Source organism: Chelonia mydas, chromosome 1 (genome assembly GCF_015237465.2).
Source record: "Chelonia mydas isolate rCheMyd1 chromosome 1, rCheMyd1.pri.v2, whole genome shotgun sequence".
NCBI classification, from domain to species: domain Eukaryota; kingdom Metazoa; phylum Chordata; order Testudines; family Cheloniidae; genus Chelonia; species Chelonia mydas.
Window position 1 is genome coordinate 218,702,520 of NC_057849.1, and position 19,330 is coordinate 218,721,849.

General features: G+C 41.3%; 1 protein-coding gene and 1 long non-coding RNA gene across 2 annotated transcripts in view; one reads left to right on the plus strand and one right to left on the minus strand.

Moving 5' to 3' along the window:
• NTF3 (neurotrophin 3) overlaps positions 1-14,802 on the plus strand; it is a 58,240-nt gene extending 43,438 nt beyond the window's left edge. The window contains exon 2 of the mRNA XM_007056919.4: positions 11,437-14,802. Within this exon, the coding sequence (XP_007056981.2) occupies positions 11,437-12,231 (795 nt within the window). The 3' untranslated portion in view covers positions 12,232-14,802. The remainder of the gene's footprint in view (positions 1-11,436) is intronic.
• LOC122463017 overlaps positions 1-19,330 on the minus strand; it is a 52,602-nt gene that overhangs the window by 16,787 nt on the left and 16,485 nt on the right. The gene's annotated exons all lie outside the window — the stretch shown is intronic.

The following is a 19,330-nucleotide window of genomic DNA, read 5'->3' on the forward strand; positions in this document are numbered from 1 at the left end:
AGGAGTAGTCCCTTTGAACTTAACAGAACACTTAACAGAATTTTATACTGGAAATTTTATGCAAAAGAACATATACTACCGAATTCAAAGGTAAAGTTCTGCTTTAAAAGACAACAAAACATGGAGAGTAGCCAAAGTAATTTGAACTGCCTTAAAACTCATGGCAACACTACACACACAGCTAGTAATGTGGGCTAAGGGTGTGATTTTTTTTTTTTAAATGACGTTTCTATACTAGCAAAAGTCCTAGTGGAGACAGTTATACTGGCTAAAAGGTCCTTTTGCTGGTATAGCTTATTTCATTTGGGGAACTGGTACGAGCTATGCCAGTAGCGTAACTGTGTCTACACTAGGGCTTGTGCTGGGATAAGCTGTCTCCCCACTAGGAACATTTGATGGTATAACGATACCAGCAAACTTTTTCTAGTGGAGCCCAGGCTTTTCTGTTATTGGTAGGAACAGGCAATCTCCAGTCTCACACCTAGAAAAGCACTTGTACTTACTTTATCAGATGGGGCCATATAGCAATAAATTTACAAGGCTTGGATTCATTTTTGATAAGTGCTGTAGAAGTCGTTATTTAAGCCCGTCAAGATTTCTTGATTTCAGAAAAGCTACTACATTTGTGCAATTATTATTTTTTTTTTTTGGCAGAAGGGATTAAATATTTACAGCAGTATGCTCGCTGGTGTTATTTATGTTTCTCTTTATGGCCTTGATTCAACTTTATGCACTTTATGCGCAGCAGAATCAGCATCTAACTCTGATTCATTGTAATCACAGTCTCCTTTGTCCTTACTGTGAAAGAGCCTTTTCCAAAACTCACTGAATTCAATGGGAGTCTGACCAGTGACTATTATGGTGTTTGGATCAGGCCCCAAGTCCTGTAGTGAGAGCTCTGGCCTTAGTTGTTTTTGTATCTGTATATATATATTGGAGCTGTGTGTCAAACAAGACTTTTCTGTTTGGAGGCATGTGTACCTTCAGGGAAAACAGAGAAGAAAGTTCTCTTTTTGATTCACAAAGTAGCCAAGTGCATCTTTCTGTGGGCTGTATGGCTCTGAAGAAGCCAGGAGCCATGGGACCTTGGAAAGCAAACACAGGTGCAGTTTGGATTTAAATTAAATGTAGCTCCCCCACCATGTATTTTGTGCAATGACCCGTCACGGTTGCAGTCCTGGTGCTCAATGAAGCACAAAGACAGCTGCCTTAATGTTCCCCCATGGGTGAACATCACCCCAGAGGGATGAAGAAGAGATAGGACAATGGCTTTGCCCCTCATTGTGCATCAGTCAATGGAGCAGTTCCGGTCCAGCAGAGGGGGGTATCAGTACACCACCTAATGTCATGGTCCCCAAACTTTTCCACGGTCATGCCCTTCCCCCACCCCTAACTATGCTTCACCCTGGAAGTGGGGCCATGGCTCTTGGGGGTGGGGGGCACAGGGACAAAGGGGCAAAGGCTGAAGCCAGGTCTGGGGCCAGGAGGGAGCTGCAACCAGGGGCTGAGCCTGCAGGCAGGGCTGGAACCAGGGCTGGGAGCAAAGCTGCGGCTGGGGGCCAAAGCTGGGAGCAGGGCTGGGGCCAGGGCCGAGAGCAGAGCTGTGCCCGGGGGCCAAAGCTGGGGGCGGGGCTGGGGTTGGGAGCAAAGCTGCAGCCAGATTGTGGGCTGGGGCCAGGCGCAGAGCTGGGAGTCGGAGTCAGAGTCTGCTGGGAGCAGAACTGGGGTGGAGTGGGGCTGAGTGGTGCTCCCTCCCTGCCCCCATGGGGACTGCCGCAGGCCCCACCATGTCCCCCCAAACATTCCTCCATGCCCCCATAGGGGAGCATGCCCCACAGTTTTAGCACCACTAGCCTAATAGGAGTGGAAGGAGAAATTCTCCAGTGGCAGTACAGCTCCCTGCCACCAGGCTGTACCTGAAAGACACGTTTGAGGCCGATAAGATGAAGAGTAAAACATTCTAATAAGAGCACCCCCTAATCTTGGGAGTCACATGTAAAATAAACCATTATGTTCTTTAAAAATCATATTAGAGCTAGTCAGAAAATCCTTTTTTTTTTTTTCTTTGAAGAAAATTTTGTGGGAGAAATCCCAGTTCAAAATTTGAGAAAAAAATTTCAGGGTTTTCTGCAGAAATTTGTGTTTCATTTCAATTCTAAACAACATTTGTTATTGTTTCCTTGTGCTCTCCCAGTCTGTCTGTATCCAACTGTTCTCGCTGGTCTTATACTTAGTTTCTAAGTTTTTTGGTGGCAGGAACCATAATTTTATTCTGTTTGTACAGCACCTAGCACAATGGGGTCCTGCTCCGTGACTGGGGCAACTTGGCACTGCGATAATACAAAATATAATAATTCTGAAATGAAATCAAATATACCAATTGCAAAACAGTGTGAAAACGATTTCTATCACATGCGCACAATTTATTTTTACTGTCCCCCCACTCCCGTTTTTCAGAGGTGAAAGTGAAAAAGCTCAAAAGGGGGGGGTAATACCCGAAAATTAAAGATCATTAAAAAAATGTTTTCTCTTCCATTTCCAAAAACCAAAACATCTACATTTTAAGTCAAATCCAAGCAAAAAAAGGTCATTACATTCTGAAATGTCAATTTGAAACAAAAATTTTCATTTTGAATTCTCTGACTGGAAAATCTAAAAGCATCATACAAATAAGCAACATCTTCCAACAGAAACTTGCAGTGCTGATGAAGCTCCATGTTCCAATGGAAACATTTTGGTGTAGAAACTTTTGATCAGCTCTAAGATTCTAATTATCATCAGTATGGAAGCAGAGGGGCAGGACCCTGATTGTTCATATGCCCTTAACTGCATTTCCCCTTCTCCCGACTGCCCTAACAACTTGTCAAAGTCACCAGTATCAAATGGAACAACAAATTAAAACAAATTTAGTCTTTGACTAATGTCATTTCTCATTTTAACAAATCAAAAATAATTTAAAAAATGATCTAAGGGAGAACAGCATTTAAAAACAAATAAAACCAAACCATTTCACCCAAATGCGTTTCCCAATTCCTTGAGACCTGGGCCTTGAACTTTCCTGAAGAATTCTACTCTGAAATAAAGATTATGTCTGTGAAATTTCAAGAGGATTGGTTTGTGTTCAGCAAAATAATGGGGCATGGGCAGAAGTAAACTTCAGATGGAAGACTGGTCTCAACCTTAATTATGGGGAGATTAAGCCTTCAAAGCAAATCTCAGTTGAAACCAAGAGGAACTGCAACTATTGCCTGATTTTGATGCAAAACCATTAGTTGAGCCAGACTAGGTTCAGGTTTACTTGGAAAGTTTGTGAACCTTTACAAAACTGTTCAACAAACTTAGATGGAGTTTCAAGACTAATGAAACATGAAACCATGCCTCTTTTGTGTGGCTTTGGTTTTGTTATGAACATCTTGTACAACTCAAAAACTTCTTATTCTTGATAATCAGCCTTAACTTCCCTTTCCTTAGTTTAATCCCATTTCTCCTGATTATACCCTTTTCCACCACTCTTAAAAAAAACAAACCCCTCTCTCTCACTGGTGCTTTCCATTGGGTTATCATGGCCTCGTGCCCTCTTTGTCACCACATCGCCAAATTATACAGATTTACTTCTTTGACCTTTCCTCCAAAGCCTGTGCCGCAAGCCCTAAATTCATTTTTGTTGGTCTTCCATCCTCCTCCTATGCTATGGCAACATCCTTCTGCCCTCAGAATTGCATGCAATGTTCTATATGCCTTCCAATGCTATAGAGCAGTGTTTTTAAACCTCTGGTCTGTGGAGTCTGCAGACTGTCTAAGATTTCCAAAGGGGTCCACACCTCCATTTGAAATTTTTTAAGGGGCCGCAAATGAAAAAAGGTTGAAAACCACTGCTATAGAAAGACCGTCCCGTCTCTGCTCTCTAGTAGGATGCTTCTGCATAAACAGCTCAAACAAACATTGGATTTCTTTGCCATTACTTCCCATTTTAAGTTCACATCTATGTTTCTGTCCAGTATTTAGATTTATTAAATATTGTGCCTCACCAAGGCTTTATATCCCTTCTAGGTCTGGTTAGGCATTGCTGCTTTCGAAGTTTCTCTTTCCCACTGAATAGCTTTGTTTAGGATTATTATTCCCCTGGTGTACTAGCTTACAATTTCTAGTTTGACTCTCATTGTTATTTTCTGCCAATTTTTCTAACCTCTTCAGGTCCCCAGCAGAGATTGTATTTCTCTCTGCTCACTGGTGTTTGCATCCCCTCCCCATTCAGCTGCAAATGTAATTAATTTTCTCTTTGACCCTTCTGCCATTAAAGCTCATTAATGAAAAGGTTACATCAAATTAGGCCTAATACTAGAGCTGCTTGAACTATCTGCAGTGAACAATTTGAAGCATTTGACCATTTTTCCATTTGAAAATGATCTTGGGGGGTGAGGATGTGCAGGCTAGGTTCTCTGTTAGGGTAAACTTAGCATAGGTTCCATGCAGGCAATAGAGATATTCTTATTTACACCACCTCAGGATCTGGCCCTTAGATTTTTACAGGTGTGGATGGTGCTCAGAATTACGTAGTTAATGAGATACCTGGAAATATTTCAGCTTCTGGGCACTTGCAAACCATTTGCCACAACTACTGCTTTAAGTATTTGCTGGGCTTAATTAACTACTTGACTGGTAACTTAAGTCACATGGAATCGTTTCTGCTTCCTCAGTAGATGACACACTGTCTACACATTTAGCATGCTAATCACTTGACCACTTAGCTCCCAAACTCTCAAAGAGCTTCCAAGGTAGTCTTTGAGGATAAGGCAGTAGACTAGGATTTGGGAAATCTGGCTTCAGCTTCCAGCTCTGCCCCAGACTTCCTGTGTAACCTTGGGCAAGTCGTTTAATTTCTTTATGCCTCAGTTCCGCCCTTTGTAAAAGGGAGGAAATAGCATTTTGCTTCCTCATGGGAATGTTGTGTGGCTGAACCTATAAATGTGTGTGTATTAGAAAGATATTAATGGGATGAGAGCCATATATGTACCTAGATAGAAGAAGATTGCACAAACATTTCCATTCTGAATACTCATGTAAATACACGTCGTAACAATGCCATAAATGCCATTAAAGAATGGGGAGAAAGATATCTTTACATACTGAGCAGAGACACATCTCTACTATTCTTCTTCAGGTAGCCCACTTACATTACAGGGGACTCTAACATTCCTCCCCTGACATCCATGTCCTCTTTCTAGGTTAACAACAAATGGCCACTGTGTGTATTTCTCACACCAAATTTCACTCTCCAGGCATAGCATCATCAATCCTTCCTTTGAGGGATGAAACAAAAAGGGAGGCCAGGAGGAAAGGAAGCAAAAGGAGTCCTTTCAAAAATGAATGTTTCCTACTTTTTTTTTGTAATCAGCATGTCATAAGAAAAATATTGATTATAATACTTTGTGTTTATAGCACCTTTTGTCCAAGAATTTCAAAGCAATTTATGAACGGTACTTAAGCCTCACCCCAATCCTCATTTTGCAGATGCAGAAACTAAGGAATGGAGATCATGATTTGCCCAAGGTCACCCAACAAATCAGTAACACAGCTAAATAGAACTGCGGAGTCCTGACTCACAGTCCTTACACCTAACACCACCGACACAACAAAGTGAGTCAATGGAGAACCAGGCTACAGCAATCTTATAGGCCTAGACAGACAGGGCTTATGTATCAAGCCATGAAAATGACAAATTAAAATAAGTCACAACTGGAAAGGACCTGGTAGGTGATGGAAGTGTTCTGATTTCTGAATTTGATTATAAACCTGGGGATAGAGCTAGCATGGTTGATATTGCACCGGACGTTGATAGTAAGTATCTCACAGGGACTGCTGAAGGAAACTGGGGAGTGCTGAGTGCCTATAGGAAGGTGCTGAGTACCCTGAACTCCTAATGAAGTCAGTGAATGGTTGAAGGTACAGAGCCAAAACCAGATAGAACTACCTTTACATAAGGTGCAAAAAGCAACCCACGTTCCAAAAGATGATAGAATCATGGGACTGGAAGGGACCTCGAGAGGTCATCTAGTCCAGTCCTCTGCACTCATGTCAGGACTAAGTATTATCTAGACCATTCCTGACCTGCTCTTAAAAATCTCCAATGATGGAGATTCCACAACCTCTCGAGGCAATTTATTCCAGGGCTAAACTACCCTGAAAGGAAGTTTTTCCTAATGTCCAACCTAAACCTCCTTTGCTGTAATTTAAGCCCATTGCTTCTTGTCCTATCCTCAGAGGTTAAGAAGAACAATTCTTCTCCCTCCTCCTTGTAACAACCTTTTATGTGCTTGAAAACTATTATCACATCCCCTCTCACTCTTCTCTTTTCTAGACTAAACAAACCCAATATTTTCAATCTTCCCTCATAGGTCATGTTTTCTAGACCTTTAATCATTTTTGTTGCGCTTCTCTGGACTTTCTCCAATTTGTCCACATCTTTCCTGAAATGTGGTGCTCAAAACTGGACACAATACTCCAGTTGAGGCCTAATCAGTGCGGAGTAGAGTGGAACAATTACTACTAGTGTCTTGCTTACAACACTCCTGCTAATACATCCCAGAATGATGTTTGCTTATTTTTTTTCCCCAACAGTGTTACACTGTTGACTCATATTAAGCTTGTGATCCACTATGACCCCCAGATCCCTTTCTGCAGTACTCCTTCCTAGGCAGTCATTTCCCATTTTGATGAGCTAAGCATTTGAAGAATTGGTGTTAAGTTCTCTGTTGGCAATGGTCAGGTATTTCTGAGGTGGTCATGTTTCTATCTATTATACATGCCATTTTTAACCATTCTGAAATCAGTTTATTCCAATTTATTAACACAAAACTGTCACCACATGGAAACATTTTACCATTCAGTGAAGCTTTAGAAAAGGCTTGAGTGACCATTTGACAAGATACAATCAACAAATCAGAGTGGCCCCACAGACTCATCATGAAAGCAGATTGCAGATTCAGGAGACCTTCATTTTCCCTCTCCCCCTCCTCCCCACCATGCTGTTGACTCAGTGTGCTACCCTGGGCAACTCACTTAGGCACTTTTGACAATTTTGTCCTAAGTGACCAAGAAGGTGGTTGTTTTAGAGCGCTGGGAGAGAAGCTGTGCCACGACCACACAAGCCACGTTAAAGCGCTGCCTCGGCAGTGCTTTAGCATTGCCGGTGTAGACTAGCCCTTAAACTGGTACAGCTTAATGGGGTAACTTACATTAGTAAACTAACCCAGGTGTCACAGCTGACCTCAGCTAATGTGGCAGCTCATGAAGACAAACTGATCTCACGTAGCCCTGGCCCAAACGATTTAGGGCTTTATAGTTGGAAATAAAAAAAGTCTTGAATTGCACGTGGAAGCAAATAGGAGAACCATATAACTGTCAGGGAACAAGTTTAATATGCTGCCTAGGGCTAATATCAAAGAGGCGAGCAGACATTATCAACCAGCTGTAGCTTCTGAGTGATCTAAGGCTATAGCTAGACTTATGGAAGTGTGTAGAACATTGGTGTAACCCACACACCTTCTGGGTGTGGTGTTCTGTCCCATCCAGTGGCACCGAGACCACTTTAAAGAGAGATAAAATGAGTCTGCTCTACAGTCTTAGCTAAGAGCCGGTTGGCTTTTAGCTCATGCAGTAGAGGCTCATGCACTAAGCTCCAGAGGTCCCAGGTTCAATCCCACCTGCCGACAACCGGGGTCTGTCGGCGTTACATTGGCACTATACATGCAGCTACACGCTGCAATGAAAGCCAGGCTGCATCCACATTTGTCACTGCAGGATAGTGACATGCAGCAGGGAAAAGCTCTGGCAGCGGGGAAAGGCTCTGGCAGTGAGGAAGACACACTGAAAATAGCGGTGTAGATGTGGGAGGCATTGCTTGGGCATGTCGAGAGCAGGTTGGGTATATATCATGGGGGTTCAGGCAGGTAGGGAACTCTTTTCTATTCTACCCATCTAAGCTGTGCCTACACAGCCATTTAGTCCCAGGTGAGCTAGGCAGGTGGTGACTGTATGCTATACAAAGCTGCAAGTGTAGATGTACCCAAAAATATCCTGCCTGTGATACTGCCTCAGGTATGCTCTGAGTGCTGGATCTGATGTCTAGCCTTACAGCTACAAGTCAGGAGTAGGATTTTCTGCAAAAGGTACTCATGAGGTCCTGACCCTTTACTTTTCACACGCTGCAAGTCCCTGTCCAGCTTATGCAGAGCATCCACCTTCACTTTTCCCACATTATCAACTACTTCCAAGGTGTAGGTTTTGTTAGCGACCACTTCGCTTTTGAAACCTGATAGCCAAGTTATTACATGCAACTATATATTGGCATGGGTATATTTGGAGCAGTTGACTGGAGCACAGCATTAGCTTCGGTGACCATTATGCTGACCTTTCTGCCGGGGGCACAGCAGTAGCCCCCCGAGTGCTGTGTTAAACCTGCTGAGCAACGCATTATGAAATGTTGGTTGTTCAAATGATTTACTTAGCAAGACCAAGTGCTGCATGCCATGAGTCTTTTACACAGTGTGTCATTTGTACCCTGAGATCCATCTACACTGAAGGTCATTTTTATCTGAAGAGCAATAAGCATTTGACTGGTTTTTATTTTACACACACACAGAGCATAACTTTGCTGTAAGCAACAGAGTTTAGGTTTAGGTGAACTCATACGGTAACAAAGATAAGAATGGAGAAAACACATTTCTTGTCCATAAAAGGACAGATCACCACATTCACAGAGGGCAACTCTGATTTTGCTGCAGTTCCAAAGTACAAAGTAGGAAATTCAGTATTGCTAAATGAGTTATATATGAGTTTCATTATAACTGTTCAGAGACTGCCTCTGAAGTTCTTGCTGTGTATTTTCCCCAGTTTAACCGTTTCAAAGTTGACCAATGGCACTTATTTGTACAGCAGTATGTGTAATTCAAATTAAAACAACCACTTCACTTACGGATCAGCTCAAACACTGTGTCACGGCCACTATATAACTTGTATTTAGCTTAGGCACTCTGGTTACATTCCCCAGACCTGAAGAAGAGCTCTGTGAAGTTGGCCCAATAAAATATATGACCTTACGTATCTTGTCATATGTGGTATGCATTCGGAGGTGCATGCATGATTCTTGAAAAAAGTGCTCTCTAATCTTATACTTATAAATGCTGGTCGCAAACACTGCAATGTTCTGGGTAATTGCTTGTTGATTGTTTTGAATTATTTTTATAAGCACTGAATATTATTAGAATATCCATTTTTAGTACAATTGGAGTTGCAATTATCTTAGGCTAAAATGTTCAAAGTTGGATGCCTAAAGTTACGCACCTAGGCCAAGATTTAAAGCAATGGGTACCTAGCATTTATGACAGCTTCGGAATGCTCAACACTTTTGAAATTGTAAACACGTAGCTGTGTGTTCAGTTAAAGACACACAAAAAGTCAACCCAGAACAGGTCCCTTAACAGAAAGCATGATACTGCACATACAGTTCTCCCCCTGCAAAGGGGATGAGAGAAAAACTGAAACCGTTATGACAGATATGAGTCACATCTCTTAATGTGCTACTGGAGGACACTCAGATACTTCGGTGGTATAAGAATCCCATAGAATTACGCAGTTGCTGAACCATGGGGAGAGGAGCCAAGCCTTAGGGTCCTCGTTTTTAAACTCTTGTTCCTTAACCTATATGTAGGCTTCCTAACAAACACCACCATTTTCAGAGAAGGTGAGCCCCTCACTTCTCCCATTGAAGTCAAATTTTAGCCCACTTTGTGCAGAATGTAGAATCAACTACGAAAGAACACACAGCTCAAATGCCCTGTGAATCCATCTATAGCTCATACTTGCCTTGTACAGGGCAAATGATGGCTTTCCAAAAATAAAGGCTAAGAAACCTCTCATCCCTGTGTTTCCCTGTCTCTGGGCTACGTGCTCCTACTTCAAAAGCCATCTGTACAGAGGGAGGAACAGCACTGTGGGCTGAACCACTGCTACTGTTTTTATTCCCCAGCGCATGGCGGTCTACAGATACAGCACTTCCTGAGACTCGGGCGATCTGGGTTCTATTTCCAGCTCTACCACTGACCTGATGAGTGACATTGGGCAGGTCACTTCCCCCTCTCTGTGCCTTAGTTTCCCCATACGTAAAAAGGGGGTTGATGGCACTGACCTTTTTTAAGCACTTTCAGGCCTACTGATACACAATGCTATGTAGCAGCGAGGTATTGTTTCCATATTGCTCCCGAGTAAATTCTGATCTCCCCTCCCCCACGTACATCTAGTGGTCAGGCCAATCCTTAAGAAAACCGATTATACAGTGGCTTATTCAAATGGTCTCCAATTAGTATTAAAATTATTTTTCAACAGGCTTGTTCAAATGGTTATTCATTTATAGAGCTGAAACTTTAAGCTTGCTCAGTCCATGAAGTCTTGTACTGACAGAGTCAATGACACTAATGGAGTTTCCTCAGTTTACACCACCAATGAATTTAACCCAACACCCCCTCTCAGTGCTAGCCTGCATAATCTCAGTTCTTAGTACGAGGTGTGTCTGCTAAAAGGACTGTGGAAAAATGACCTAGCCTACAGTTTGTGCCATGCTTTCCAGGTGGAGGGGACATGTCTTTGTAGAGAGAGGAACTTAAGACTTGTCTACACCAGTGGTTCTCAACCTGTCGTCCACAGACCCCATCTAAGGGGTCTGCAAAAGACTGACTGAAAACGGACTGAATGGAATTCAACTATATGTACAGACAATAGATTTCCTAAAGGGTCCACCCCTCCATTCATAATTTCCAGAGTGGTTCACACCTATATTTGAAATTTTTTAGGGGTCTGCAAATGAAAAAAGATTGAGACTCCCTGGTCTACACTGCCCTGCAGTTCAGACGACGGGGCATGTGAATAGCAGTGCACACCAAAATGTTGCACTGTAACTCTCCTGTTTGGAAGCTGCAGGTATGAACTGAGAGGTTCCTACTTCACATTAATGCAGTCTGGTTTGAAGAAGACTACAGTAGTGCAAACTATGAACCTTTTTAGTTCACACTGCCCGTGTCCACATAGGAGAGTTATAGAATGGCAGGCACTTTGGCGTGCACTGCCCTCTCAGTACTAACTGTGGGGCAGTGTAGACATGCCATATGGTCATACTAACCTAGCTCTCTGTGAAAATCAAAAAATAAAATCATCCTGCCTGAAAAGTGGATGAAATGTAGATGGAACTAATAATAAAGGGTCACCCATATTATTTCATAAAACGTAATTAAATATTTGGAATAGCTTGTAACAAACACATGGTCTAGCTTCGTCTACACAGACTAACATCTGTCAGACACGTTAAAAAAAGTCAGGACTATCCTACTGCATCCAGTAATTCTGATTTCATTGGCTCTAAGTTAACTCTGTGTTTCTTTTCAGATCTTACAGGTGAACAAGGTGATGTCCATCTTGTTTTATGTGATATTTCTTGCTTATCTTCGTGGCATCCAATCTACCAACATGGATCAAAGGAGTCTGCCAGAAGAGTCGATAAATTCTCTCATTATTAAACTCATTCAGGCAGACATTTTGAAAAACAAACTCTCCAAGCAGATGGTAGATATCAAGGAAAACTATCAAAACACTATGCAGAAAACAGAGTCTCAGCAGGACGTGGATGGAGTTGAAAATGTGAAATCAGACTTCCAGCCAGTTATCCCAATGGATGCAGAACTATTAAGGCACCAGAAACGCTACAGTTCTCCCCGGGTCCTCTTGAGTGACAATACCCCATTGGAACCTCCACCTTTGTATCTCATGGAAGATTATATTGGAAATTCTGTAGTGGTGAACAGAACCTCCAGGAGGAAAAGGTATGCAGAACATAAGAGCCATCGAGGGGAATATTCTGTATGTGACAGTGAAAGTTTATGGGTCACGGACAAATCATCCGCTATCGACATTAGAGGACACCAGGTAACAGTGCTAGGAGAAATTAAAACAGGCAACTCTCCCGTCAAACAATATTTTTACGAAACAAGGTGTAAAGCAGCCAAACCGGTAAAAAATGGCTGCCGTGGCATTGATGATAAACACTGGAACTCCCAGTGCAAAACATCCCAAACGTATGTAAGAGCACTGACTTCGGAAAACAATAAACTCGTAGGCTGGCGATGGATAAGAATAGACACATCCTGCGTGTGTGCGTTGTCGAGAAAAATAGGACGAACATAAGTCTGCATTTCTTTGCTATATAAATTATTACTTTAAATTATATGATATGCATGTAGCATATAAATGTTTATATGGTTTTATATATTATAAGTTGACCTTATTTATTAAACTTCAGCAAACCTACAGTATATAAGCTTTCTCTCTCAATAAATAGGAGTAAAATGGCATGTGCCTCAGCTGTGGGCAGCTGCAGTTTTATTAGAATATGTTTGTGACTCTGCTTAGCAGCAGCATACCATAATCTTACTGTAAAATCTGTGTAACGTCAGTATTTTTCATTCAGTATTGTCAAGTCAGTGACTGTCATTTAGTAAACTTGTTAAAAATCAGATAAATGTCAAGAGTTGTGTACCCATTTCTATCCCCTGCTATATATTTTCACAAGACAAAGTAGGCTAGGGAATAGATTTTATTGGAGCAACTTCTGCTAGTGGAAAAAAAGACAAGCTTTTGAGCTACACAGAGTTCTTCTTCAGGCCCAGACCTGAAGAAGAACTCTGTGTATGTCAAAAGCTTCTCCCTTTCACCAACAGAAGTTGCTCCAATAAAACGTATTACCTCACCCAACTTGTCTCTCTAATATCCTGGGACCAACACAGCAGCAACAACACTGCAAACCACATATATTTTCATATTTAATTAAAAGTGTTAATTTCTCACCACTGAAAGGAAAACAACATGGCCTACAGCTAACATTAACATTCCAGCCACTGACTAGCTGTAAAATACGTTTTCTGTACGTCATGCCAGTTTTGCCACTACAATTACTGTTGTTTTTCCTCTGTTAGCGTTCCAGAACTGCTGCTAATAACCCAGCAATTTTACTTTAGGTTTTTGAAGCACATTTGTTTTGTAACTGGTTTTTAATGCTGCCAATTCCTTTTAGAAGTAATAGGAAAAAATCTAAAATATTTGTAACAGAACCTTACCAATGCCAAGAAGCAATCTAAGTGGATCATTAATATAATATATAAAAGATGATTTCTTTAGAGTATACTATTTATTGTGATCAGGTTCCTCCTCTCCAATAATCTGTTAACTCTGCTGCATCGTTACATTGTTTCTATCTGCCTGGGGTTTTTAAATTAGAAACAAAACCGTTGGTGTCTTAACTTTAAAAGAAGCTTGGGTTTAGAGTTCTAGGAAAGAAGAATACAATCTTGGAGTGGATGTCAAAGCTGCACTTTCATTCAAAGCTGCAGTGCTGGTCAGCATCAATTGCCGATTTTTCATGGAGAAAAACATCTGTAGAAATGCTCAGCAAACCTGGTATTTTATGGAGGATCGTTGAAGAATTACTGTTTTCTGTGTGGCATGCGATTAAGAATCAGGTTCTCAAGTAGGCAATAGTTAAAATGAAACTGCAGTGTCATACAGACGAGTTAACACTTACAAAAAAAAATAAATGGACCGCTGTATACCTCACACAGACATTTCTAAATTCTGTGCACAAAACTTGTTCTATTCTTTGCATTATTATGTAGAAGCAACATAAATATGCATTGAGCAAAAACTTTAGCCATTGTAAAATGGAGCAGCTCCATGGAAGACAGTGTAAACCACATTATACCATATAATGGACCAGACCTTACTTTCATTAAAGCATATGGAAGTTTAGTCACTGACATCAATGGTCTGCGCAAGATTAAGCTCCCTATATTATCTATATCAGGTTGGATCTTAAGAATAACACAACCAGAGAGTCAGAAACTGCCCCCAATTTAATAGGGATCACAATTGCAATGTACCACGTTCAAATTGTTAAATGAGCACTCTCCTTTGCATTCAACTTTCATAAATTAAAAAAAAAAAAAAAAAAAGAGCCACAGCACCAAAACAGTAGGTGGCCTGATGGCTTTGTACCTATATCTTTTCACCACTGACAACCAGGTTCAAATCCTCAATAAGTCACAAGAGGAAATGAATTGGGTGGTCTCTCTAATCCCCTATGGACAGTGTAACACATCATAAAAACACTGCAGAACTGGTCCAGATTGCTCATGAGGCCAAGGATTGGAATACACCAGCAGGACTGTGTGAGGATGATTGTACACAGAGCCTGACAGCATTAGGTGTGGCTCCCACTAGACCCCTGATCTTATAAGGTGCAAAAAACTCTCAGGTCCCCAGTCGGGTTGCTCAGTACCTCACAGGAGGCATCCAGCACTTTGCAGGATTAAACCCTAAATTCACCTTTCTCTCCTCAAGCAATAGAGGTTCTGTACCACGATGATCATTAAAGCATAGGATCTGGTTTATATGGTGAGAAAGTCGTGGCTTGTCTGAGACCAGTTAGCGCACGGCAAGTTGGGATATAAATGAACAGTGCACTAGCCTGCGAGCACAAACATCTGTGTAGACCTCGCTGCCGGTCAACTAAAAGTTCTTCTGTGCACTTTGATCTACTCCCATTTCAAAGTGAGGGTGATCAAAGGGCACTATAGAACTTTTAGTGCACAGTAGCAGGGTCCATATCAATGGTTAGTGTGCGGCAAGCTACTGCAAGGTAGGTGTATACCCCAGCTTGCTGTGTGCTAACTGTTCATCTAGACAAGCCCTCCATATCTCACAGAGGTGGTTGCAATCCCCCGCTCTCTTTGGAGAATTCCAATGAAAAAAAAAATAAACAGTCATTTTTACTGAAATTTTCAGTGCAAAATTTTGACTTTTCATTGAAAAAACCCAAACCAATTGTTTTTCAGTTTTCTGCCAAAAAAATTCTGTTTCCCACTGAAAAAGGGGGAAAATGTTGAGGAAAGCAGATGCTTTCGATGAACATTTGCATTTAATCAAATCCCCGATTTTCCATTTAATAAAAAGAAAAGTTTTGATGGAAAATTTTCAGCCAGTTCTGGTAGCTAAGCTATTGAGAGACAAGCAGGCAGCCTTACATTCAGGGATCTTGGCACTTCAGCATCCAGTGTATGTCTATATCTATGCGCTAAATGAAGTAGTGAAATTAACTGAGCTTGTTAGACACTGCTACTTACTTGAAAAGACTCGTCATTTCCATTTACTTTAGTGAGTCTGTTGCCATTAACGGGGTAGCTTCCGCTCTCAGTAACACTAGTGTAAATCCACAGTAATTCCACTGAAATCAACAGAGACACAGTAATTCTACTGAAGTCAGATTTACACCAATGTAATTAACATCAGAATCTGGCCCAAAATCTTCATTTCAGCTTTTTGAAAATCAGGAGACTTAACCCTTGAGAAAATCATTTTCTATTTTCTCATGTAAATCATGTAATTAGAACTGGCACCAGGACTCTAGCTTTATCAGCGTATGGAGTGTTTTGCAAGTGGAAAAAGAAAGTTGCAAAGAAAATGTGCGGTATAGTGCTGATCATCTGAAATGTATTACATGACAAAGAAACATGGTGCATAAGGTTATTAGACTGACTGCCTCATTCCCACCTTTGTATAACAATGAAAAGAAGTGTTACCCTTAGGCTCTGATCCAACTCCTACTAAAGTCAATGCAACAATTGCCATTGATTTCAAAGGAAACTGGATCGGGCCCTGAGTGAAGAAAAGCTGCACATCTCAACAATGCTGTAGTGTAATTGTATGTGTCGGTTACATGTTTTTATAAATCCTGTGTGTAAGATTTCCTGTGTATATTTCACAGCAGGTAAGCATACAAAGCCTGTGCTAAATGCGTAGGGTCTGATCCTGCACAGTCACTGTAGTCAGGGAGAGTTCCGTTTGCTATTGACTTCAGTGGTGGCTCAAGGAGGTCCGGAGTTCTCTAGCCAACTTCTTTGTATCAATTGCTTAAATGAAATAAGTAGCTCAGCAGTACTTGGTAAATTTGGGCCTTTTTAAACGCGCTCCCATTAGGCAGCTAACTGTCAATATTGTTTCCCCAATATTTTACGTTATAAATACATAATTTTGTTGCAAAAACGATTGGCTGATACACTGGGTTTGCCTATCTGTGTCAAACTGTGTTTTCTCCAATTTTTTCTTGTTCTTTTACAGACCATTTGGTAATTGTAAAAAATGCTCCACTGAGGTTTTGGGAAACCATCTGCATTTATTTTATCACCTTTGAACATGTGTTCAGGAATGAAGTCTGTGTAGCCAGTTTACGGCTACCTAGAGATTTGCGCTGCTACACCAGGAAGAAACATCGACTGGGCTGTACAGTGTGTGTGCTCAAAACCACTCAATATTCTGTTATTTCAATGCATTAGCAATCTGAGTTTGTCACTCAAATATACATTGCGTATCTGCAGACAATACATAACAGGAAACAAGTTTGATTTGGAGTTCCAGAATTAAGCATTTAATGATAATGACCTTGCTTTTTTGACCTTTCAGCAAATACATTTTTACAACAAACTGAAATGTATAACCATCCATTTAGTTTAATAGAAACATTGTGGCAAAAATCAATGGGATTCTGTGTTCCCCACACTCAGGACGCGTATGTAATTCATCATGCATGTGGCGGGGGAGAACAGGCCCTGCAGCTTGTGAGAAGTGAAGAGAAGTGTGCTGGGTCAGAGCCGGTTTTAAGTATGGAGGGGTTGTTTTCCAAAATGCTTTGCCTGTATTTTGTTACAGCAGATGGCAGAATGATGAAGCAAGCACAGATGTGATGTAAAAAAAAGTCAACCAGCACCACTGCTAACAAAACCTTTCTTAGGAGAGTCTGCGATTTGCTACTGCTGTAGGCACGAGGAGTTGTTTTAACCAGGTTGTTACCTAGTTCTGCAATGACATCGCCTGTTAAATTATTTCAATAAATTTTCCTTTTTTGCCACAGAGGTTCTCTGGATATTGTCAAATTAGCAAGTTAAAAATATTTTTTTATAATCTTTAGCTGCTTTGGTATCACTGATGAGCTGTATGTTTAGAAAGGTAATGCTTTACATGAAGGTTCCCAAATTACCATGAGGGCCAGATCCTCCAATAGGCACGACCATTTTGAGTCACATCACTGCCAGATTCTGGCCACCACGAGAGCATCATCCCGGTGCAAGGAGAATCCTCCAGTGGCGACAAGCTAGCACACCAGCTCCTACGCTCCCACCTACCTGCTGCTGCCATAATAGAGGTCATGGCTGGAGGAAAGGCTCAGAGTGGGACACCCTATGCTGAACAGAACACTGGCTGCCATTTTGGCCCTGTGAACCTATTATAGCCGTCTGATTAAGTCAGAGCATGCTCAGGCTGTTCTTTCTTACACCTAGGAACTGGCTCTGTGTACAGTGGCCTCAGGATCAAAAGAGGGCAAAAATAAGCCTTAGACAATCATTAGTTCCATTAGTTTCATTAGTTGTCTTGCACTGTGTGTTCCTCAGCTGTAGACAAGGCTCCCTCCCTGAGTACTCTGTCCAAAGGCTGAGATGCAGAGTCAGACTTTTGGCCGAGGGACAGCGGGCAGTTCCCAGGAACTGAGCAGACAGCCAATCTGTAGCTCTTGTCAGGACAAAGGGGAAGGTACCAGCGGCCGAGGCAGTTCAGAGTAGTTAAATCAGAGGAAAGATGGTTTTACGGAGAAGACGCAGAAGTGGGGTCAGGAGACAAGACCAGGGATCTGTTGCTGGCTCTGCCACAGAGTCACTGTGACACCTTCGACAAGTCATTTCACTCAATACTTTTAAAAATGCCCTCAAATTGTGGGTGTCCACATTGTTATAGCTAGGGCCTGAATTCCACCTCTCCAAATGAAGATGAAAAGAGAGAGAGCACACGCACATCTGAAAGTTTGTACCTCAACCTCAGTGCCTCAGCTTCCCAATCTGTAAAATAGGGAATAATAATTATGATACTTACCTACCTCACCTGGGGAGTTGTGAGGCTTTCTCCACTGTTTGCAAACTACATTAAGCTCCTCTGATGGAAAACGCTGGTATTATTTGGAGGGGCTGAGGTAGCTTGGAAACATGGTAGATCTGAGTTTTCTTCTATTAGGGTGGAGGTGAGAAGGGACTTGCTACTAGAAGTGGGAGTCGGAGCTGGAAGGGAGGCATGTTACAGGCGGTGTAGGTAGGGGTGGGAAGGGGTTGGGTCTGTTTTGAGAAGGGTAGTGAGAGGGTCATTCAGAAAATCCCTGTTCATTACCTCAATATAGTATACTCATTCCCTGTATTTGAAGGGTTCATTAAATACCATTGGATTTTTTGACACCCTGAAGAATTCAAAATGAAAATTAACCACTGTATTATAGATATTAATTGACACAATTACAATATGCTGATTAGGAATTAATAATAAGTTTCTGAACATATGTTGCCTTGGTTATAACCCTCATGCAGCCCAATTGTCAACACTGGGCTCCAAAAGATGTGAGGGCAGAATTTGGACCACAATGTACTAAACCTAAATTGAATGCATACTGGTGAGCCTAAGTTGGATGCATTATCCATCATCTGAAACCAACCAAACTTTTGACATCAGTTCTGTCAAACTTGTCCGTTATTCTATCTAATTCAAGGGATCTATGAAAATATTTAAATATATTTTGAACTGTCTGATTTGACCAGTGTGCATATATCTAACAGCAATTTACAAAAGAAGAAAATGTAAATAGAAATATGCAGTAAAGTACTGTGTCTAGCAGTGTAAATAACTTCTATTGATTCTTATTTATGTTCTCAGTGTCTGAGAAGGGTCTAAGATCTATATTTTAATACAAATTTGGTTTTTGTTTTACACACGGTATTTTGTATAGTAAGCACCTCAACTTACTGCTTGTAGATGTTTGCGGTGTGTAATCTCGATGAAAAATGTAGCAGAAGTATGGTTCTAAACTAGCGTGGAAATGTAAAAATTACAATGTCCCACCTCTGTATAGTAGTTAGTTAAACCCAGATGTGTGAAAAGTGACAGAATCTGCTTCCCAGGTTCAGAGATTAAATGTGGTTTAAAATATTGAGTGGCAGCTTTTGTCAAGTTATTACCAAATATCTTAATTCAGATTCATATGAGAAACCACCCAGCATTCAGGTGAATCATGCTTTTCTATCTTTGTATAGCTCAAATCTACTAAACGCAAGCCCTGTTAAACTGAAAAGATGGAAGTTTGGTCTAATCTATACTGTCCTTGGTGCATGTGCGTAACTCCTGTATATGGGCCAGATTGAGC